The 21,779-nt window shown below is 35.5% G+C and overlaps 1 protein-coding gene across 4 annotated transcripts in view; it reads right to left on the bottom strand.

Annotated features, from left to right (window-relative positions):
• SENP6 (SUMO specific peptidase 6) overlaps positions 1-21,779 on the bottom strand; it is a 110,695-nt gene that overhangs the window by 75,854 nt on the left and 13,062 nt on the right. For all 4 annotated transcript variants that reach the window (XM_082633286.1, XM_082633283.1, XM_082633284.1 and 1 more), the window contains exons 2-3: positions 12,319-12,409; positions 10,079-10,139 (exon numbers count right to left, since the gene is read on the bottom strand). In XM_082633286.1, coding sequence (XP_082489412.1) covers positions 10,079-10,139; positions 12,319-12,409 — 152 coding nt within the window. The remainder of the gene's footprint in view (positions 1-10,078; positions 10,140-12,318; positions 12,410-21,779) is intronic.

The following is a 21,779-nucleotide window of genomic DNA, read 5'->3' as shown; positions in this document are numbered from 1 at the left end:
CGGACTCCTTCATTTATGGTGATGACAGATTAGATAATGCAGCTCAATCTTCCCTCTACTCTCTGAAAACCAGAAAAGCTGGACAAAATAGAAATTTTCTTAAAAAAAGAAAATCTGTTTGAAGCACCTGAGAGCTACCAAGGCAGTGAAGAATTAAGAATTAAGATCAGGGACAAGAAACTCAGAGATCTGAGCCCAGATTCATATTTTTCTCTGAGACACCTGTTGTCTCCAGAAGATGCAACTTCTGGAGTTGCAGAAGATGAGAGGCTGAGAAGCTAAGCTGAACTCCCAGAAGACTCAGAGAACTGGGGAGACAAAAGCAGAGTTCAACATCCACCAAGTATGGACTGCCTCATAAACACCTCAAAATCTGAATGAGGATATAACCTATGAATAAGGGTGAATTACAACTATAAATCCAGCTTCCATTCATCTCAACCTCCAACTCAATTAAGTCAGTTCTCCAATTTTAGAGTAAATCCAGAATTACCTGGATGGTTTGTTAAAACAAATTGCTGTGTCCAACCCTTACAGTTTACTCTGATTGAGGAGGTTTGGGATGAGCCTGAGAATATGCATTTCTAACAGGTCCCCAGGTGATGCAGATACTGCTAAAAAGGGAACTACGTTTGGAGAGCCACTGGATCAAGGTGATGTGAGACTGCTAATGCTCCTCCTGGTCACTAGCCAAAAGTAAACGTTATCCCTACAGGAAGGGAATATTATCCTAGGCCTCAAATTATCTCTGTGATTTTTCATATGCAATATCTACCAATCATAAGCAAGCTCATAAAGATGACAATGTGATCAAAACCAAGAGAAACAACTGATAACAGGAACAGAACTATAGGGGATAAAGATAAAAGGGGTTATCACACTATTTCATTTCCATCAGAAAGAGAATACAATCACTTCTGCATTTGGTGACCCTTTTTCACAGAAACATAGTGTTATTGTAGAAAGATAACTCAGGAATCAAACAGAATTGTCTCCTAGCCAGGTAACTTTCCTTATAATCACGAGGTTATTTTATGCATCAACAAAGCTATATACAAACTGCCTAGCTCTGGAACAGACAAATAGGTAGGATTTCAGTAATTATTAATTCCCACTCAAGTAGAAACACAGATATCCTCAATTAGAAAGTCCATAAATTATTTTATCATAAACAATTGGTCATTAAGCTACACTGATCTGAAATTTTAGGACATCCAGTCACTGTGACTTTGGCCTATTCCTTGTTATTTTGCAAAAATGCCCTAAGTCAATGGTTCTCAGTGTGGTTCCCTAAAGGAGCAGCATCAGCATTACCTAGAACACTTTAAAATGCAAATTATCAGGCCCCACTCCAGAACTCCTAAATCAGAAACCGTGGGAGTAAGGTCCAGCAATCTGTTTTATCAAACCTTCCAGGTGATTCTGCTGTACACTAACAGTGGAGAGCCAGTGCTGCACGTGATTTTGATACATGTCCTGTTAAGAATCTGGCAAGCGGGACTTCCCTGGTGGCAGCAGTGGTTAGGAATCCATCTGCCAATGCAGGGGACACGGGGTTCGAGCCCTGGTCTGGGAATATCCCACGTGCCGCGGACCAACTAAGCCCGTGCGCCACAACTACTGAGCCTGTGCTCTAGAGCCCGAGCCACAACTACTGAAGCCTGTGCGCCTAGAGCCCGTGCTCTGCAACAAGAGAAGCCACCACAATGAGAAGCCCAGGCACCGCAACAAAGACCCAACGCAGCCAAAATTAAATAAATTAAAAAAAAAAAAAAAAAAAAAGAATCTGGGAAGTAAAAGTTTCCATTAAAGACTAACCATATAATTTAATTCCTCTGTATATAGATAATTACAACTAATATTTGAGTGCTTACTATGGATAGGCATTATGCTAATTACTTTATATTCAATATCTCATTTAATCTCCATATTTTATACATTTCAGTAGTTCTTCAGATTGGGATTCAGAAACTGCACCTAAAGTATCAGGTCAATTACTTGATGCTACTGAGTGACAGGATTACATGCTCAAATTTGCCACTTTAAGTATCTTTCTCCAACAAAATCTCTCCATCATATACCACCTTAAACTTTACTGAAACTCTACCCCTATGCTATTAAAGATCCTTGAGCTTAAAAAGCAAAGTAACTTGTCCAAACTAGTTAAAAGGATTTGAACAAAGTACCGACCTGACTCCAAAGCCTATGCTTTCCCATACTACACTGTATAAGGAATTTTTATAGTATTATTTATAGACATATAAATTCTTAACAAGAGGCAAAACCAAACTATGTTTTTCCAGATAACACTCAAAATCATTAGGATACAGAAAATCTAATAATCAAAGGAACTGCACTAAAAATTCCTTTATATAAATGTAGAAAGCTAATCCTTCCTCTTAAGAACTGGTTAAGCCAAAATTATCTCACCCAATATATAGGCATATAATTCAGCTAATTCAACATATTTCTGATCAAGTGCTTAAACATTTCCAAATTTTCTTTTTAAGAAAGCATTTAGGCATAGCAATAGACAACCCCAAGCCCATCCATAGAGCAAGATTTGCATAAGGCAAATTCTTAAATTTCCCAGTTCTGCTGCCCTAGGGTACTATCAAAAGCTACACGCACTTCAGTCAGCAATAAGACAACCAGTACTTCTGGGTTTGCAGATATCTCATGAAAAACTTTTACTGTATTGTCAAATTCCCTTAGGAAAGGTTCCTTACTATTTGTTATACTTAGAAAGTAGCTGGGGTGGTGGGGGAGAATATCACTCCACAGGAGAATCACAGGATGTACATTTGTAAAAGATTCTCCTCTCACACAGTCATAAACCTATAGGACATAATTCCAGGTGCAAGAAAATTTAGAGATACCTGTTGAATTAAAATACAACATATAAATTCTATTAGATGTGTGGCACATCTACGTCTCTTTACGTAATTAGTAATTTTTATTTCCTCTCATTTTATTTGTGCTCTTGGTAATCTACATCAAATTATTGGGAGAAATAAGGTGTAAACAAGTAAAAATTGTGTTTTTTTTAATTGTTTTAAGTCACAGATTAGAGCACTACTACTACTAAAGAGAAGATGATATATTCAGTCTAAAGGCCCCTGAAAAACTTTAATTTTCCTTCGCCTCCAATCCCTTCTTTAGCAGCCTAACAGAGTTTTCTAGCTAATGCAAGCACAACATCAGGAGAACTCCTGTGGACAAATGGATTAGCACAAAACAATCACATGATTATAAAACTATAAACATGGGCCTTAACTGATGTCAGAAAAGCAACTATAAACACATCATTATTTGAAAAGGAAAACCAGCTTACAAAGGTTCAGTAACACTGTTATTTATGGAAGATTTGCTAGTGCCAAGTACTAGGTGGATTACATGTTCTCATAATTCTCACAACCATCCTATAGAGTAGATAGTTGCAAGCAGACCTAAAATCTGATATTCTGCCTAACTACTCTAATATACCAGCCATCCAAAAAAGCTATGCTGCCCTCAACTGGATATCAATCTGTACAGAAAATATTTACACAGTATAAACAATGATACAGGGGTCAGCAAACTTTCTCTGTAAAGGGCCAGACAGCAAATATTTTAGTCTTTGTGGGTCACACAGTCTCTGCTGAAACAAATCTGTTCTTATAGTACAAAAGCAGTCATAGACAATACATGAACAAATAAGCACAGTTGTTTTCCGATAAATATTTATGGATAAAGATTTGAACTTCATATAATCTTCACATGTCACAAAACAGTATTCTTTTGATTTTTTTCAACCATTTAAAAAATGTTAAAACTATTCTAGTTCATAGACCATAGGTTGTGGGCCAGATTTGGCCTGTGAGCATTGGTTTGTCAACCCTTATGTTTTAACATTAATCATTAATAACTAATAAATAACTAATAAACAGCCAGTTACCAAAATATAAGCTCCATAGAAATAAGAAACTTGTCTGTTTTGCTCTCTATCATCTAGAACACTGTGCTCAATACATATTTGCTATATGAATGTGTATCTCATTGGGACTGCTAAATGTACAAAAGTTATCAACATGTGGTACCTTCCACCCAAACTTATCACACATCACAAAGCCAACTTAACTAAAAAAAAAAGGAGTCAGGAAATTTAGCACCTAAAATAAGGAAATAAGATAACCTAAAAGAATCTATTAAATGATTAGAGACATTAAAAACATAAATTAAAGGCACTGAAATTCTTAAAAACAAAATGGAAACTGAAACAGTACAGAAAGAACTAGACACTATGAAAAACACAAAATTTTGAAAGAGAACCAACAGAAGTTCTACAAATGATGTCACTGAAATTTAAAAAAAAAGAATGGATAGATTAAATTGCATATTAGATACAGCTGAAGATAAGTTAGTGAACTGGAAGACAAAGCTGAGGAAACCATGTAGGATATGGTACAGGCATGATTTCTTTCTTTGCTCTTTATCCTTTCTTTTTTTCTTTTTCATGTAAAATATACGTAGGACATGGAAAAAATGATGGCCTTATTATATCTAATAAAAGTTAGTTCCAGAAAAAATGAGGAAAGGCAATATTCACAGAGATAATAACTAAAATTTTTTCAGAATTAATAAAAGATATGCATCCTTTATATAAAGAGGCATAATGAAACTGCAGAAACCCAAAGGCAAAGAGATTATTCTGTGGAAGAGAAAGGGAACACTAAGACACTCTGAACAAAAATAAAGGCTTTCTCCTAATTCCATGCCCATTTTTGAATGCAAAAAAGGGACTATATTAGTTTAAACCAATGTTCCATATGGACCTACATATTACTCACAAGCCATTAAAAATCCAGGGATATTTAAAACCCTGGGATACACAAAGACTTTCTAAGGGACAAATGGGTATGGATAATTTTAAGAAAATCAACTCCTAAATCCTCAATCTCCACTTTAACACTTTCTTAAATTGATTTACTTTAAAACCCATCTGTAGAAAAGGTACATATAATATCTCCTTTCCTATCTTCACTTTCACACTAAACCTTTTTCCACTTTACAAAAGACATAATTCTCATTTATTGTACTAGAGTCTAAAATACTCCTGAAAGGAACAATTTGACATAATAGTATCTGGAATCTCTTTTGGCACATTAAATAGTAGTAGGGCTTCGTATCTTTCCCTGTTTTATATATATTTCTGTTAAAAGTGAACCACAGGTTAGAAACTGGGTGTTCTGGACCAAATTAAGATTTTCTTAATACAACAATAATGCAAAATGGAAAAGCAAAAGTAATGAAAATTTGCATTCAATGACTTTGTATCGTCTACTCCAGTTATTATCAAGAAAAGCACTGCCCCAAGGAACAAATCATGTGAAAACAACTCAAAGAAAGCATTAAAAAAACAAAAACAAAACCAACAAACCCTTAAATTTGCATGCCTTTAAGTACAACCAGGTAAAAAAACTTAGGTCAAAACCAAGGCTGCATTTTTCTGCCTAGAATTCTAAAGTGAAATGTCATCATGAAGATGCAGATTAACATGTATATATGAAATGAAAACAGAAAAAAAACACTATTTATTATAGATAAATAATACATTTGATTTAATTGACTGGCTGTACTATGGATTGGCCTTGTCAAGTAAGTTATATGTAGACATTTTCCTTAGATCAAAAGAGTTAAATATGCACTTCTTTTAAAGAAAATATACAAAAAAACCAAAATATTTTACAAAAGTATTTTTACGAAAAAGAATTGGCAAAGGCAATTAAAAATTAACAAGATTTTAATTTTTCCAATTATTTCTGAGATTATCTGGTTAAAAAATAGGAATCTATAAGGAATTTAAAAGTAACAAGTATAACTACTAGCCAATCATTAAGTCTTGAAAAAGCTTTTTCAATATATTTCCCCAAAATTCAGAAAGACAATAAATCTAAAGGCTGGATTACAAATTATTTTTAACTTTTAAACTTTTATTACATTGCTAGGTGATTTTCCTGCCATTTAATTCAAAAGGAAAGAACTGAATGATAATACTATAGCAAAACTCTTTCTATATCCATCTATTTATTATATGACCAAGATTTCTCAGCACTTATATCTAAAAAAAGTTTAAAAAGAAAATCACTGTTGAAAGTTTTATTAGACCAATAAATAACATTTATTTATGGATACATGAACTAAATGAATAAGGAAGGAAAACATCAACACCATCACTTTAAGAAATACATTTCCAATATAATTCTATACAATAGGCTTAATAATTATAAATTACATGTTTATTAGTAATTATAAAGATAACTCAATCCAGCAAAAGAAATTAATACTTGGAACTTTTAGTGACAAGATCATTTAATATTAAATTTCAGTGAATGTATATCTTTTTATTCAGTGAATATATATCTATACAGTATGATAAATTAAAAGATTTTCAATTGCATAAAAATACATCATGTGAAGTTAAAATACACATATAATGTTAAAATTTTGTGGGAAGACTGAACAGAAATATGAATTTAAGGAGAAAAAGGAACAATATAAATTTCCAACTGTTAAAGAGGAAATGGTACATGTATTTCTTTAAGTTTTTTTTATGGAAATATAGTTGACTTACAATGTTGTTGTACATGTACTGTTAAGATAGATGATGCTGAGTATCAATAATGAATTATCTTTAGAGATCAAAGGATACATAAGTGTCATGTAAGTTTTATTTTACTTTAAAGTATCAACATTAAAAAAAAAGGGCATCTGCAAGCAACGCCCCCCTCAAGTTAAAGACCAATGTCACAGAAGATCATGATGAAAAACACCTTTTACTTTTACCTACAAAGCTCACTATATTTGTGTCCACCTGAAGAACACCTAAATAGCCCCACTCTAAGGAATCAAAATGTTAAAATAAAAGCTAGAGAAAACTGCAATGTAAAAAACCTTATAGTTTTTCAGTGTGAGTAGCCTTATAGAGAAAAACTTTATAGTCCTAAGAGAAAAACTTTAAATTCTATAAACTCCAGAAATTATGTCAAAATAGAGATGTTGTGGGGAAAAAAAAAACAACCACAAAGACAGGGAGAAAAAAGTAACTTTAAAAGTCTCTAAAATACTATTCAACTGTAAGTACAGGAAATATGTGAAGAGGGTACTATGTCAGATTGGCAAAAATTCAAGTTTGACCACATACTCCCCAAAGTTAGAAGAGAAACTCTCATACATTGCTAGCAGTTATGGCTACTGCTGATTCCTATGAATGAGGCATTTGGAAATATTTAGCAAAATCACATGTAAATCTACCTCCTGAAATAGCAACTGCAATTTTAGAAATCTATCCTACAAATACACTGTAAAGATGTGAAAAGGTATAAGCACAAGGCTTTATTAAAGCACTACTTGGGCTTCCCTGGTGGCGCAGTGGTTGAGAGTCCACCTGCCGATGCAGGGGACAGGAGTTCATGCCCCGGTCCGGGAAGATCCCACATGCCGCGGAGTGGCTGGGCCTGTGAGCCATGGCCGCTGAGCCTGCGCGTCCGGAGCCTGTGCTCCACAACAGGAGAGGCCACAACAGTGAGAGGCCCGCGTACCGGGTAAAAAAAAGAAAGAAAGAAAAAGAAAAAGAAAAAAGCACTACTTATTTATAACAGCGAGAGACTGAGAAGAACCTCTGCTCATCAGCTGAATATCTATATATCTATAGCACATCCATTCACTGGAGTGCGATGTAGCAATGAAACAGATGATAAAGATCTCGAAACACCTCGCTGTGGAGCCACCTTACAGACTATATTACCAAGTAAAAAAGAACCAAGGTGCTAAACAATGTGGTGAGTTTCTCCAAGAAGGGGGGTATATTCTAATATTTTAAAAACAACCAAACGAATAAACAAAAACAATGGAAGGCTAAGCCATATAATTTTTGAAACAAGTTGCCCGCAGGTTAAAGAGAAAGGGAGAGAGGGAATCAGGACAAAAGCTAGACTTCTCTGAATAAAATTTCTTTTGTAGATTTCACTTTGGAACCATGAAAACATCTTTTGCATAATTATAAAACAAATTAAGTCCAAAACATTTGTTAAAAAGCAATTCCTCAAAATAAAAAACAGACTTAAAATAAATAAATAAATAAACCTAACTGTCACCCAGCTGGTGGAATTACAAACCAGGAAAAACTAATTTCAAGTGACTTTAAAACACAGTAATTTAAATATACATTTCTAGTGGGATATACCTAGTGAGATATGCCACCAACACCAACAAGGAAATAAAACGAAAAAATTTTAAAATCATTTTATTAGTAATTATATTTGTATTGGTATTGTGAAAATACTTAATTTGTCTAATAGGACAAAGCAAGTGAGTAACTAAGTTAACATCATTAGGAACCAAGACACTAAACCCAAAAGCTATGAAGAAATAAAGTGTTATATTTGACAACATAAAATATCTTTTCTCCAAGGCAATAACCACCAAAAGTGAAGACAAAAGACTAGTGAAAAAAACTAGTTTAAAATATTAGTAGGGGACTTCCTGGGTGGTCCAGTGGTTAAGAATCTGCCTTTCAATGCAGGGGACACAGGTTCGATCCCTGGTCGGGGAACTAAGATCCCACGTGCCACGGGGCAACTAAGCCCGAGTGCTGCAACTACGGGGTCCAGATGCTCTGGAGCCCACACGCCACAACTACTGAGCCCGTGAGCCACAACCACTGAGCCCGCGTGCTCTGGAGCCCGTGTGCCACAACTAGAGAGAAGCCCTCGCGCTGCAATGAAAGACCTTGCGTGCCACAACAAAGACCAGACACAGCCAAAAATAAACAAATAAATAGTTTAAAAATAAAATAAAATTAAGAATTAGTAACTAGTATCACAGCAGCGGGCCAGTTTCTCCAAAATACCATATGTTGTCAAATCTAAGAAACCATTATAAGAGGCATTATTCTATGTACTAATGTGCAAAAAAAAAAAAATTTAACTAAACTATGTCATGCCATCATTGTAAGTTACATCTAGTTAGATTTCAGAGATGTCAAAAATGTGGGTCTCAAACTCAATATAAAAAGAATTCCTATCAATCAATAATATTCTAAAGACCAAACAGAAAAATGGGCAAAGGATATTAAGTAACAATTATCAAAAGGGAAATAAATGGACTACACATATTATGAGTGAGGTGTTCAACCTCACTCATAATAAAAGAAATGCAAATTAAGACTACATTGAGATACTATGTTTCATTGCAAATACCAAAAGGATAACACTGTTAGAAAAGTGAGGGGAAACAGGCATGCTCAGACATTGCTGGTAAAAGTGCAAATCAGGTATAATGAAATTAGAAATCTGTCCTGACATAGCAGCTCTACTTCTAGAAATTCATTCTGCAGACATGCTTGTACGTGTGCAAAATAACCCATATAGAGGCTAATTTACTCAACATTATTTTAGGTGGGGAAAAAAAGTTGATAATAAACACCATAAAGATCCTTCCACATGGTGGTGTTGGACCATAACAGTACATCATACAACGGAACACTATGAACCTACTGAAAAGAATGAGGGTGATTTTAATGAACTATTATGGTTGCTCTCTGAAATATATTAATTTTACAAAGTAAGATTACGAAAAGTGTGTACAATATAATACCAACAGTGAAAGAGTAAGAAGGTGGGGCAAGGGCTTCCCTAGTGGCACAGTGGTTGAGAGTCCGCCTGCCGATGCAGGGGACACGGGTTCGTGCCCCGGTCCGGGAGGATCCCACGTGCCGTGGAGCGGCTGGGCCCATGAGCCATGGCCGCTGAGCCTGCGCGTCCAGAGCCTGTGCTCCACAACGGGAGAGGCCACAACAGTGAGAGGCCCGCGTACCGCAAAAAAAATAAATAAATAAAAAAGAAGGTGGGGCGAGAATATATGTTTTCTTTGTGATAAATAAAATACTTCTGATGGGATAAACAAGAAACTGGGAATACCATTTGCCTTTGAGGTAGGAAAGTGGGTGGTTGGGACTTACAATCAAAAATACAAATCTTCTTCTGAAGCTTTAGGTTTTAGTATATAACCTAAAAAATAAATAAAAAGTAACACTTGCCTTTTTTCCTTTTGAGGTTTCAGAATCCTCATCTTCATCTACACTGAGTAGATTTGCCTCACTACATAGAAAATAAAGGGGAAAAAGCCTTAAGTGACAATTACAACCCATACATTAAATTCAGAAGTTTAGCCTCTGTGTTCACCTAATATAGAGATCAGCAAACTTTTTCTGTAAAGGGCCAGAGAGTAAATATTTTAGACTTTGCAGGCCATACAGTCTTGGTAGCAACTACTCCACTTTGCTTTGCCACTGTAGTATGAGAGTAGCCACAGACTATATGTGAGGCTGTGTTCCAACAAAACTATAACAAAATCCAGGGATGGGCCAGCCTGCGCCCATGCGCCATTGTTTCCTGACCTCTGCCACTAATGAACACATAATTTTGCTTTTCTTAACTATGGATTTCATAAATAGTCACTCATTTTCCCTTTCTGTCTTGTATTTTAAATTAGGGGAAAGGGGCTGAAAAACAAAGTAGAGGGAAAGAAACATACTGGAAAGAAAACTTTAGTTAATGAAAAGAAAGTAACTGCCATGGTATTAACCCAATAAAATAGTTATACCTCTACCATTGTGGGAAATATCAACCCTTTACTGAGAATCGTTGGTCTGATTCTAAAAAATCGGTATACCTATTAACAGTTCATGTTAATCTGAACATAGTGATAAACCAAAGAGTACAATTCATAAGTGAAACATACAGGATAGGTAGCACCTTAAAAGACACATTTTTTTTATATAATCATGACAAATCTTCTAACAAAGAAAGTCAAAATACACCCTTCTGAAGACAATTCTGTTAAGCTATTTTTAGTAAAATCTTAGCTATTTATAACAAAAATGTAAAATGTTTGTTTCATTATTGTTTGTATACATCCCAATTTTTTTAATGCTAAAAATTCTCTCCTGCAAACATTTTATAAAAATGCTTAAAAGGTGGGATACTGGGCTTCCCTCGTGGCGCAGTGGTTGAGAGTCCGCCTGCCGCTGCCGGCGCAGGGGACACGGGTTCGTGCCCTGGCCTGGGAGGATCCCGCATGCCGCGGAGCGGCTGGGCCCGTGAGCCATGGCCCCTGAGCCTGCGCGTCCAGAGCCTGTGCTCCGCAACGGGAGAGGCCACAGCAGTGAGAGGCCCGCGTACCGCAAAACAAACAAAAAAAAAGGTGGGATACTTTTTAACGTTTAAAAGTGGTCTACTCAATTTCAGATTTAATTCCAATTCTTCAAAACTACATAAATAACAAATGTCTGTTATAAAATATAATCAGAAATAAAAAGAAATGAAAGAAGGAAAACCATAAAATACCAATTTCGAGTGAGAAACTTACCAGTTCAAAGCTCTTCTTCAAATAAAACTTCACTTCAGTTCAACATCTCATAGGTGAAGGCACATAAAGTGGTAATGATGAATGCAGCTGTTGCCCAGACAGAAGTGAAGCACCTACAATATTTAGCTAATATACTCTGAATGACTTCGTGTGTAAAATTTCTAAAAAATATTTGCAGTTTTGGTAGAGTCTTAGTGTATATACTTGTGTGTCTCTTAAATTGCTGTTTGTTCTGGCCAGTGGAAAACCAGATCAGTCAACTAAGAAACTAAGAGCCATACTAAATTTGTAATACAAATCTCATGACATGCAAAGGGCTCTATTAAAACTATTTAAAAATGTACAGCAGTCATTCCAAGTACATTAACAAAGTGTAATGAACGCTTTGCTTAATGTGTGTCTGGGTCAACACCTGTGTTTATCATTTACAGGGTTTCTGCTTTCTCTGTTAGCAATCTAAGATGAATGTGGTGGGGGGCAGGGTGAGTCACAACTGGAAAGACAGACACTAAACTTTCTTACAAATTTCAGGAATCATAACGTAGTTCATTTACTCCTGATAAATGGTGGCTTCTCAAATCACTACGTGAACAGAATGCCGTATTTTTTTATTTTTTATTTTTAAAGAACAATTCCTTTAATAGGAATCCTGTAGTATGGTCAACTTTTAATTATAAGGTTACATGTACTATATGCACATATTTATACATTTCAAAAGATGAAGAAATATAACCACAAAGTTATCTACCAATAAAAGAATTACTTTTTCTTTCCTTAATACTACTGTAAAAGAGTTCAATGTTTTCTTAAGAATACCATACTCTTAAAAATATTTCCATGGAAGAAAATTGTTTTTCTAATGAAAAGTTTCATTCTTATAAAACATCTGAGGGGGAAAAAAATTCTTACTCTTTATCTGTATCTCCTTCACTTTCTTCTCCATCAAAGCTCCAATTTCTTTTAAATCCTCCATCTTTTTTAGATTCTGATCTAGCCAACGCTGAAATAAAAACAAACTCAGATAAGTATTCATTAATAGAGCCATTCAATACAAAATAAAATTGAGCATTTCCCAAACTTTTTGCTTAGTCAGGATTTTCTTTTAATTTGCTTGCCTTTTGACTATTTCCTCTAAAGAGAAAAAGAACACATTAAAATCTGTTTTTGCTAATTTACACTCATCCATATGTGTGAGTTTGCTACAGAAAAAAAAGCTCAAATCAGTAAAATATAATAAAAATGTGGATGGGGATACATGAATATGAAATACATAAAAATCAATCCTGCATCTCCACCATATTTGATCCCTGGTTCTAGAAACTAGTACCTGTTAATTTGCTTGCCTTATTTATGAGAACTAAATCCAGACCACCAGCCTTTACCTCAGCCAGTCATCTCTGCCTTTTAGCAGAAAAGAGACAAACCAAGGTTTTCTGTGTTAGCATCAGGGTGAACTCAATGTTAGAAATAACTCTCCAGATCAGAACACCAAACACACTCACTATGAGTTTAAGAAAAATTTTAAGTGCATGCCTGAAATATCCCGAAGCCATAAACAGCTATAAAGTGGGAACCTGAGAAATAAATGAAGTTCTGAAGCTGGCATTTGTTTTTGAGCCATATGACAAAAACCTGAGGCCTAGAGGCTGGGAAGACCAGGTTTGGGGGCTCAGTGCAATGAAAGGTCAGATCATAGACCAGAAGACCTGAAGGGTGACAATCCAATTGGGTGAACTGGGCTGGGGTGGGGGTGGGGGTGGAGGAGAGAAACAAGGATCTTACGGAAGAAAGAGACAGTGGGGATACTTATGACATCGTGCCGTTGGCTCTGGGTCTGGGGGTGAACGAACAATGACAAAGAAAGTGTACCTCTCCACCCCATGTTTAGGGAATCCCTAAACATCAGCTCACAACTCCTCAGGTTTGGTACCAGAATCTTCATAACCGACGTGACCCAGAAAAGCCCATAATTAAAACAGTCTCACGGAAAAGAGGCCCAATACCACTTGATGTTAAGGAAATGCAAAGCAAAACTGTAATGAGACACTATTTCACACCCGTTAGGATGGCTGTTTTTTTTTAATGGAAAATAATAAGTGTTGGTGAGGAGGAGGAAAAATTGGAACTGTTACGCATTGCTTGTGGGAATATAAAATGGTGCAGCCACTATGGAAAATGTTTGGCAGTTCCTCAAAAAGTTAAACACAGAATTACCCTATGACCCAGTGATCCTAGTTCTAGATATATACCCCAAAATAACTGAGAGCATGGACTCTGACACTTGTACACCAATGTTCATTCACAGCAGCATTATTCACAAGAGCCAGAAGGTGAAACCACCCAAATATCCATCAACAGATGAATGGATAAACAAAATGTGCTGTGTTCACACACACATACAGAGGAGTGTTATTTAGCCATAAAGAAATGAAACTCTGACACATGCTACAATATGGATGAACTCTGAAAACATTACAATGAGTACAGCAGCGGCACAGAAGGACAAATATTGTATGATTCCACTTATACGAGGTAACTAGAATAGGCAAATGCAGAGAGCAAGTAGAAGAGAGGTTACCAGGGACTGGAGAGAGAGGAGAACGCAGAGTTATTGTTTAACGGGTACAGAGCTTTTGTCTGGGATGATGAAAAAGTTCTGGAAATGGACAGTGGTGATGGCGGCACAACATTATGGATGTACTTAATGCCAATCTACGCTTGTACATTTATAAACAGTTAAAACAGTAAATTTTATGTTACGTATATTTTTCCACAGTAAAAAACTGTTTGTAAAGGCAAAAAAACAATCACCAAAACCTCTAAATGACGAGCAGAATCAAATATAAATCTTCTCTAAAAAAAATAAAATTTCAATGCCTCAAAAAAAGTTTCCAAAAAAAATGAGTTCACAACCCAAAATATCATGAAACAGGAGGAAACAAGTCATCATGAGTAAATCTGAAACTTCTTTACAAGTATAATGTAAATATAAGTAAATAAATAGTAGATAATAGGAGCAAGGTGTCTCCCTTTCAGAAAAAGAAGTTATAAAAAAACAAGAGAGGAAAGCTAGAATGAACCGTTCGTTCTAGTGGTGCTGGATTAGAGGCAGAGATGTCAGTACCCACTTTTATTTGATACACATACAGATTAATAGATACAGAAACGAATACAGATACGCTGCTCCATGGGTTAGTATACAGAGCTACGGGTGTGTCCTCAGAAGGTGCAGAAGCAGTGATACCGCAGTGGCAACAAGCCCACCTACAAACAGATCTCATTTTCTAAAAATCATTCTCCAATACGAGGAGCCAGAGCTCCCAGGAAAAAAGACTGATTCTAGAGATGACGCAGGAGAAATACAAGATACGCCTGGAGTATTACGTAGGGCCAGAAAGGAAGAAGGCGTTTTTTTTTTTTTTAAAATGATGGTATGAATTATAATTCTCCTTAATAAAATAAATATTGATGAATCCACATGGATATAAATAATTGAACAAATAAATAAGTGGGGAGAAGGGACACATCTTCCTTACAGAATTCCAAACTCTCTCCTGTAAGAGATGGAACTTAATTCCCTTTCCCTTCAGTATATGCTCAACTTTGTAACTCACTTCCAAAGAGTCAACTATAGAAAAAGGAAAAAAGTAAACTGACAGTGAGAAACCTACCAATCACTATCTCAGCTAAGTGATCATCAAAGTTAACATCAAAAGTGATGTCTTTATATATATACACTACCAAACGTAAGGTAGATAGCTAGTGGGAAGCAGCCACATAGCACAGGGAGATCAGCTCGGTGCTTTGTGACCGCCTGGAGGGGTGGGATAGGGAGGGTGGGAGGGAGACACAAAAGGGAGGGGATATGGAAACATATGTATATGTATAACTGACTAAATTTGTTATAAAGCAAAAAATTTAAAAAAAAAAAAAGAAAAGTGATGTCTTATTCATAGCATACTTAACATGATGTGATGAAAATGCGACTTCAGCTCTGTGGCTTCTTCCCAAAAGCCCACAATACCAGTTTAGTCACAAGAACACATCAGATAAACCCAAATTGAGGAACATTTTACAAAATTCCTGACCAGAACTCTTTAAAACTGTCAAGGTTATGAAAAACAAGGGAAGATAAAGAAACTGGCATGATCAGAGGGGACTAAGGAGACATGACAACCAAATGCAATGTGGTGTCCTGGACTGGACTGTGCAAAAGAAAAAGGACATTAATGAAATAACTAGTGAAATCCAAGTCACGTCTGTAGTTTAGGCTATAGTGTTACGCCCATGTTAATTTCCTAGTTTCTGACAAACATACTACGATTATCTAAGTTGGGAACTTTAGGGGAAGATGGGTAAGTGGTGTACAGAAACTCTCTCTAACATCTTTGAAACTTCTCTATAAATCTAAAATTATCCCCCACCCCAATTTTCAAAAATCAAATGTAAAATGAACCTGTGTTTTAAAAAAAGACAGGGTTAAGTTTAAGTTATGCTACCAACACAGAAAAGGTAATAAACTATGATGATTACTAGTCTGTAAAGACTCTATCCATCACTGAGAGTCAGGCAAGTTAACCAAAAAGGCCACTAAGCAGTGAAAAGTCAAGAGATTTTATATTGTGTACGCTCTAAAGAAGCAGGGTTCTGTACACACAGTTCTAACAAGTGTAATCACAGGATTTCCTAATTGACAGATTAGAAGTTATAAATTAATAGGTGAAAGGAAAATAACCTCATGAAAGTGATAACTGCCAATGAGAAAAAATAAATTACAAAAAGCAAACAAATTCTAAAAACATACATTTTGGGGCAACTTGCACTGAGGACAAAAGTTCTGCACCCTCAAGAGTCCTGAGAGTTATCAACACACTTCAGTATCCTGCCATGGCTGACACTCGTATAATCAGAGTGGAAAATCATGTCCACTATACTGTACTTACAAAACTGAAGGGAAATACAAAGGTTAAAGAAAGATCCCAGTTAAGCAGCGTAAATTAAATATATGCATTTTTCTCCATACCCCTCCAGTAAAATGACAGTAATGGAAAGAGGGGGGAAAAGCAGAAACCCACAAGAACAAGAAGAACCCAGAAAGAAGATAATAGCAGATGAGAGATGTAACTAAACTGACGAAAGGTGAAAATTGGATGGATGGGGAGGAACTGACTTAGTTGACTAGAGAAAGCAAACTTAAACACCTATGAGGGCACAGATATTACCAAACTGACACAAGAAAAAAAGTTTTCGAACATTGCTGTCAATAAAAGAAACTGAATTATTATAAATCTTTCTGTAAAGAGAAACTCAGACCCAGAATGCTGCTCCCATAATTTCCTTCAAACTTGTAAAATATAGCAACAAATTTACCTAAACTTTCCCAGAAAATAAAAAAAAAAGGAACACTTTGCAGCTCATTTTATGAAGTCAGAATACCTGATGCTAAACCTGATAATGACATTTAAGGAAGGAAATTACCAAGCACTCTCTCATGAAGACAGATATGAAACCCTAAATAAGATATTAGTGAATCAAATCCAGTGATAGACAAAGAATAATATATTACAATCAAGTAGGGTTTATTCTAAAAGCAAGAGTTAACATTTGAAAATTATGAGTGTAATTCACAAAACAAAACCATTATAATAAAAAACGATTCGGGGATGCATCATCAAGGAATGCTGAAACTAATAAATAAATGGAAAGAAGCTAAAACGAATGGATGAAATCTGAAGAGAAATATGTCATTTATATTGCTTCAAAGTAGTTCCCCACAAAATATTTATTAATTACAAAGGGGAAAATAGTACCTTTCAGTGGAGAAATCTGGCAAACACTAAATGATCAAAGTTAATTTCACCAGTAATAGGACAAAAGATCACTACCAAGGCATTCCTTATAAAAACTCATAACCTAAATCTAATCATGAGGAAACATCAGACAAACCCAAACTACAAAATAACTGTCCAGTGTACATTAAACATGCCAAGGTAAAGAAAGACAAAGAAAGACTGGAATACTATTCCAGATTAAAGAGACAAAAGAGACACAAGTAATAAATGCAATAAGTGATCCTAAATCGGACCCTGAACCAGAATTTTTCTTCCTCTTGCTATAAAGAACATTTTAGGTCAACTAGTAAAAACTGAAATAAAGTCTGTAGATAATAGCATTATATCAATGTTAATTTTCTGATTTTGATAACTGCACTGTAGTAATTTAAGAGAATGTATAGTTCCAAAAAAAAAGGGGTAGGATAATGAAGTATTTAGGGGTAAATGAGCAGTATGCCTAAAATTTACTTTCAAACAGTTCAGGAAAAAAAAAGTAGGTGTATATAAACATATACAGTTAGAAGGAGAATATGATAAAGCAATTGTGGTAAATGTCAATATTGGGGGAAATGAGTGAAGGGCCTATGAAACTTCTCTGTACTAGTCCTACAACTACCACAAGACCCAGGACCAGGGCAGGAAAACCTAAACGGTAAATGGACAAACTGCTGGAGGTTCCGTGCTTACAAGTCTGAGGGTTAAAAACTCCAGGGGGACCCCGTCATAAGAGGTGGCCCACTCTTGTGAGTTTTACCTCCAGGAGCTTGACCAGGTTCTCACAGTAAATTGGAGAAAACTCCCCCCACCCCTGCTTCCATCATGGAGAGGGCAAAAGGAACCATTCTGAAACACAAGAGAGCACTCTGTTCTCACCAAGGACTACCCTCAGGGCTAAGTAGTTACCCAGAGCCTAACCGAAGGACGTTGTATCAAACCCTAACGGACCCAGCTCCAGCAGGGAAAAGGGAACTACCTAACACCAGCCCATTCTAGCCATCCTGTCCCACCTAAGAGGAGAGAAAAATACTGAGAAACACTTGTAAGTTTCACAGTTCAGAGGTCTAGGCTCACCGAATTTAAGACCGAGACCTAATCCCAGGACTATAGTCCTAATCCCAGGACTACAGAATGCTTCCCTTACAGCCTATTCACTGCAGTTCCTTTCACCTAGTATATAATATCCAGCTATCAAGAAAAAAAATTACAAGACATACGAAAAGGCAAAAAACACAATTCGATGAGACAAGACAAGCATCAAAACCAGACATGGCATGGATGTTGGAATTATCAGGCTGTGAATTTAAACTATGCAAGAACAGATATGCAACATAAGCAGAAAGATGGAAATCCTAAGAACCAAAAATAAATGCTAGAAATAATAAACATGAAACAGAAATGAAAAATGTCTCTGATGAGCTTATTAGTAGACTGGACACAGCTGAGAAAAGAATCTCTGAACTTGAGTATATATCAGTAGAAACCTCCAAAACTAAACAGCAAAGAGAACAAAGACTGAAAGAAAAAACAAAAAACAAAAGAACACCCAAGGATCATGGGACAACCACAAAAGGTGTAACATACATTTAATAGAAATACCAGAAGGAGAATAAAGAAAGGAACAGAAGAAATATTTGAAACAATAATGACTGAGAATTTCCCCAAATCAACATCAGACACCAAACCACAGATCCAGGAAGCTCAGAAACAGCAATCTAAAAAACTACACCTGAGCATATCATTTTCAAACCACAGCTTGTTGGGGGGGGGGGTGTGGAGAAAAAAACATTATCTACAGAGGAACAAAGATAAGAACTTTAACTGACTTCTCAGAAATCATGCAAACAAGAGAGTGGGGAGAAATAATACAAAGTGTTGAGAAAAGAAAAAAAAAAGAAAAACCCTCTGGAATTCTGTACCCTGTGAAATTATCTTCCAAAAGTGAAGTACAAATAAGACTTTCTTAGACAAATATTGAGAGAACTTGTTGCCATTTTGCAAGACCTGTTTTGCAAATGTTTAAAGAAAAAAAAGTTCTTTAGAGGGAAGAAAAATGATGTAGGTCAGAAACTTGAATGTACATAAAGAAAGAGTATCAGAGAAGGAATAAGTGAAGATAAAATTAAAACTTTTATTTTTCTTATTCCTAATAACAAGTAACATTTTGTTCAAAATAATAGCAACATGTGATTTGATCATGTATGTTTATGTATATATCTTATGTGTGTGTGTATATACCTATGCTTAGCTTAACTAAAAGGGAAACGAATAACAGCAAAGATACAAGGGACAGGAGAGAGGAATTAAGATTGTTTTGTTATTGTCTGTGAAGTGGTATAATGTTATTTGAAAGTGAACTTCAATTAGTTGTAAACATATATTGCAAACGTTAAAGGAACCACTAAAAATTTTAATTAAGTATAACTGAAATGCAAAGAAAGGAGAGAAAATGGAATCATATAAAATGCTCAATTAAAAACACAAAAGGCAGAAAAAGAGTAGCAGACAAAAAAAGGAACAAAGAACAAAGGCAACAAATAGAAAATAGTAACAAAAAATACGGGAGACATCAACCCACCTGTATCAGCAGTCACAATCAAAAGCAATGGGCAGGACGGGCCCTTGCCAGGTATGGAGAGCACTGGCAACGTTAGGACTGGATTACGGAAACACAAAACTACTGTGTAGCGTTGGTGGGCTTCCTAGGCAGAAGTCCATATAAACTGTGATAGTCACATTCCTTTAAGCTACGAACATGTAAAAACAAACTGTTTACAGCCACCTTAGGGATTCAAAAAGAATTTAATAAACTTCTAAGGTCTGGATTTAAAATAAACAAAAAAAATTGAACGTCAATGTTCTAAGTGCACCAAATAAAAGGTAAAAATTCTCAGAATGGATCAAACAATGAAACCCAACTACATACCCTCTAGAAGAAACCCATAAATAAAAACACATATTAGATTAAAAGGACGGATAAAGACCATGCTAACAGCAGTCGAAAGAAAGCTGGAATAGCTACATTAATTTTAGACAAAGCAGATGTCAAAGCAAGGAAAGTTATTAGGGATAAAGAAGGGCATTTACATATTGTTAAAAGGGTCAATTCTTCAAGAAGATATGACAGTCCTTAACAGCAGTGTCAAATTATGTGAGACAAAAACTACTAGAAATGCAAGGAAAAATAAATGAATTCACTATCATAGTTGGAGACTGTAAACTCCTATATCAGAAATGGACTGATTCAGAAGGCAGAAAATCAGTAAGGACATAATTAAACTTAATAATACCGTCAGTCAACTGGAGATAATTGACATCTATAGACTACTGCATCCAACAACAGAAGAATACACATTTTTCTCAAGCTCACATGAAACATTCACAAGGACCACATTCTGGGCCATAAAACACATTTTAGCAAATTTATATGACAGAAATCACAGTGTCTATTCTGAGACCACAACAGAATTAAACTAGAAGTCAAAACCAGAAAAATTAACTGGAAAAATCCCAAAATACATAGAGAGTAAACAACACACTTCAAAACAACAAACAGGTTAATGAAGAAATCTCAAGATAAACTTAAAAACACTTTGGACTAAATGAAAATGAAGACACAATTTACCAAATTTATGGGATGTAGTGAACGCAGTGCTGAGGGAAAATTTATAGCATTTAATGCATATATTAGAAAAGAAAGACCAAGAATAAATCATCTAAGCATCTTTCTTAGGAAACTAGAAAAAGAGCAATTTAAATCCAGAGTAAGCAGAAGAAAAGAAGTAAGAAAAATCAGAGCAGAAATCAATGAAATTAAATAGGAAATCAACAGAAAAATCAAATAAACCAAAAGCTGATTCTTTGATAAGACTGATAAAACCAATAAACCTCTAGCCAGGCTAAGAAAAAAAGACGAACACAAATTACTACCACCAGAAATGAAAGAGACAGACAAATAATCACATGATATCACTTATATATAGGATCTAAAAAAATGAGTCACAGATGTAGAGTCACAGATGAAGAAAACAAACTTATGGTCACCAGGGGTCAAACAGTAGGCGGAGGGATAAATTGGGAGACTGGGATTGACATACATACTACTATATATAAAATAGAGAACTAATAAGGACCTACTATATAGCACAGGGAACTCTACTCAAAACTCTGTAACAGTCTATATGGGAAAAGAATCTAAAAAAGAGTGGATATAGGTATATGTATTAATTGATTCACTTTGCTGTACACCTGAAACTAACACATTGTAAATCAACTACACTCCAAAAAAATTATTTTAAAAAAAGGAAAGAAATGAAAGAGAGGACGTCACTACAGATCCCATGGGCATTAAAAGGATAATAAAGAAATACTACCAGCAGCTCTATGCCCAAATCTGATAACCTAGATGAAATGGACCAATTCTTTGAAAGATACAAGTTGCCAAAAAAGAAAACCTCAAGAAAACAAAAAAGAAGAAACAGACAATCTAAATAGGCCTGCATCTAGTAAAGAAATTGAATCAATAACTAATCATAATTT

The sequence above is a fragment of the Mesoplodon mirus genome (genome assembly GCF_964341445.2).
Source record: "Mesoplodon mirus genome assembly, chromosome: 10".
Classification (NCBI taxonomy): Eukaryota; Metazoa; Chordata; class Mammalia; order Artiodactyla; family Ziphiidae; genus Mesoplodon; species Mesoplodon mirus.
Note: the sequence above shows the minus strand (reverse complement) of the source record. Positions and strands in the feature narration are given on the sequence as shown.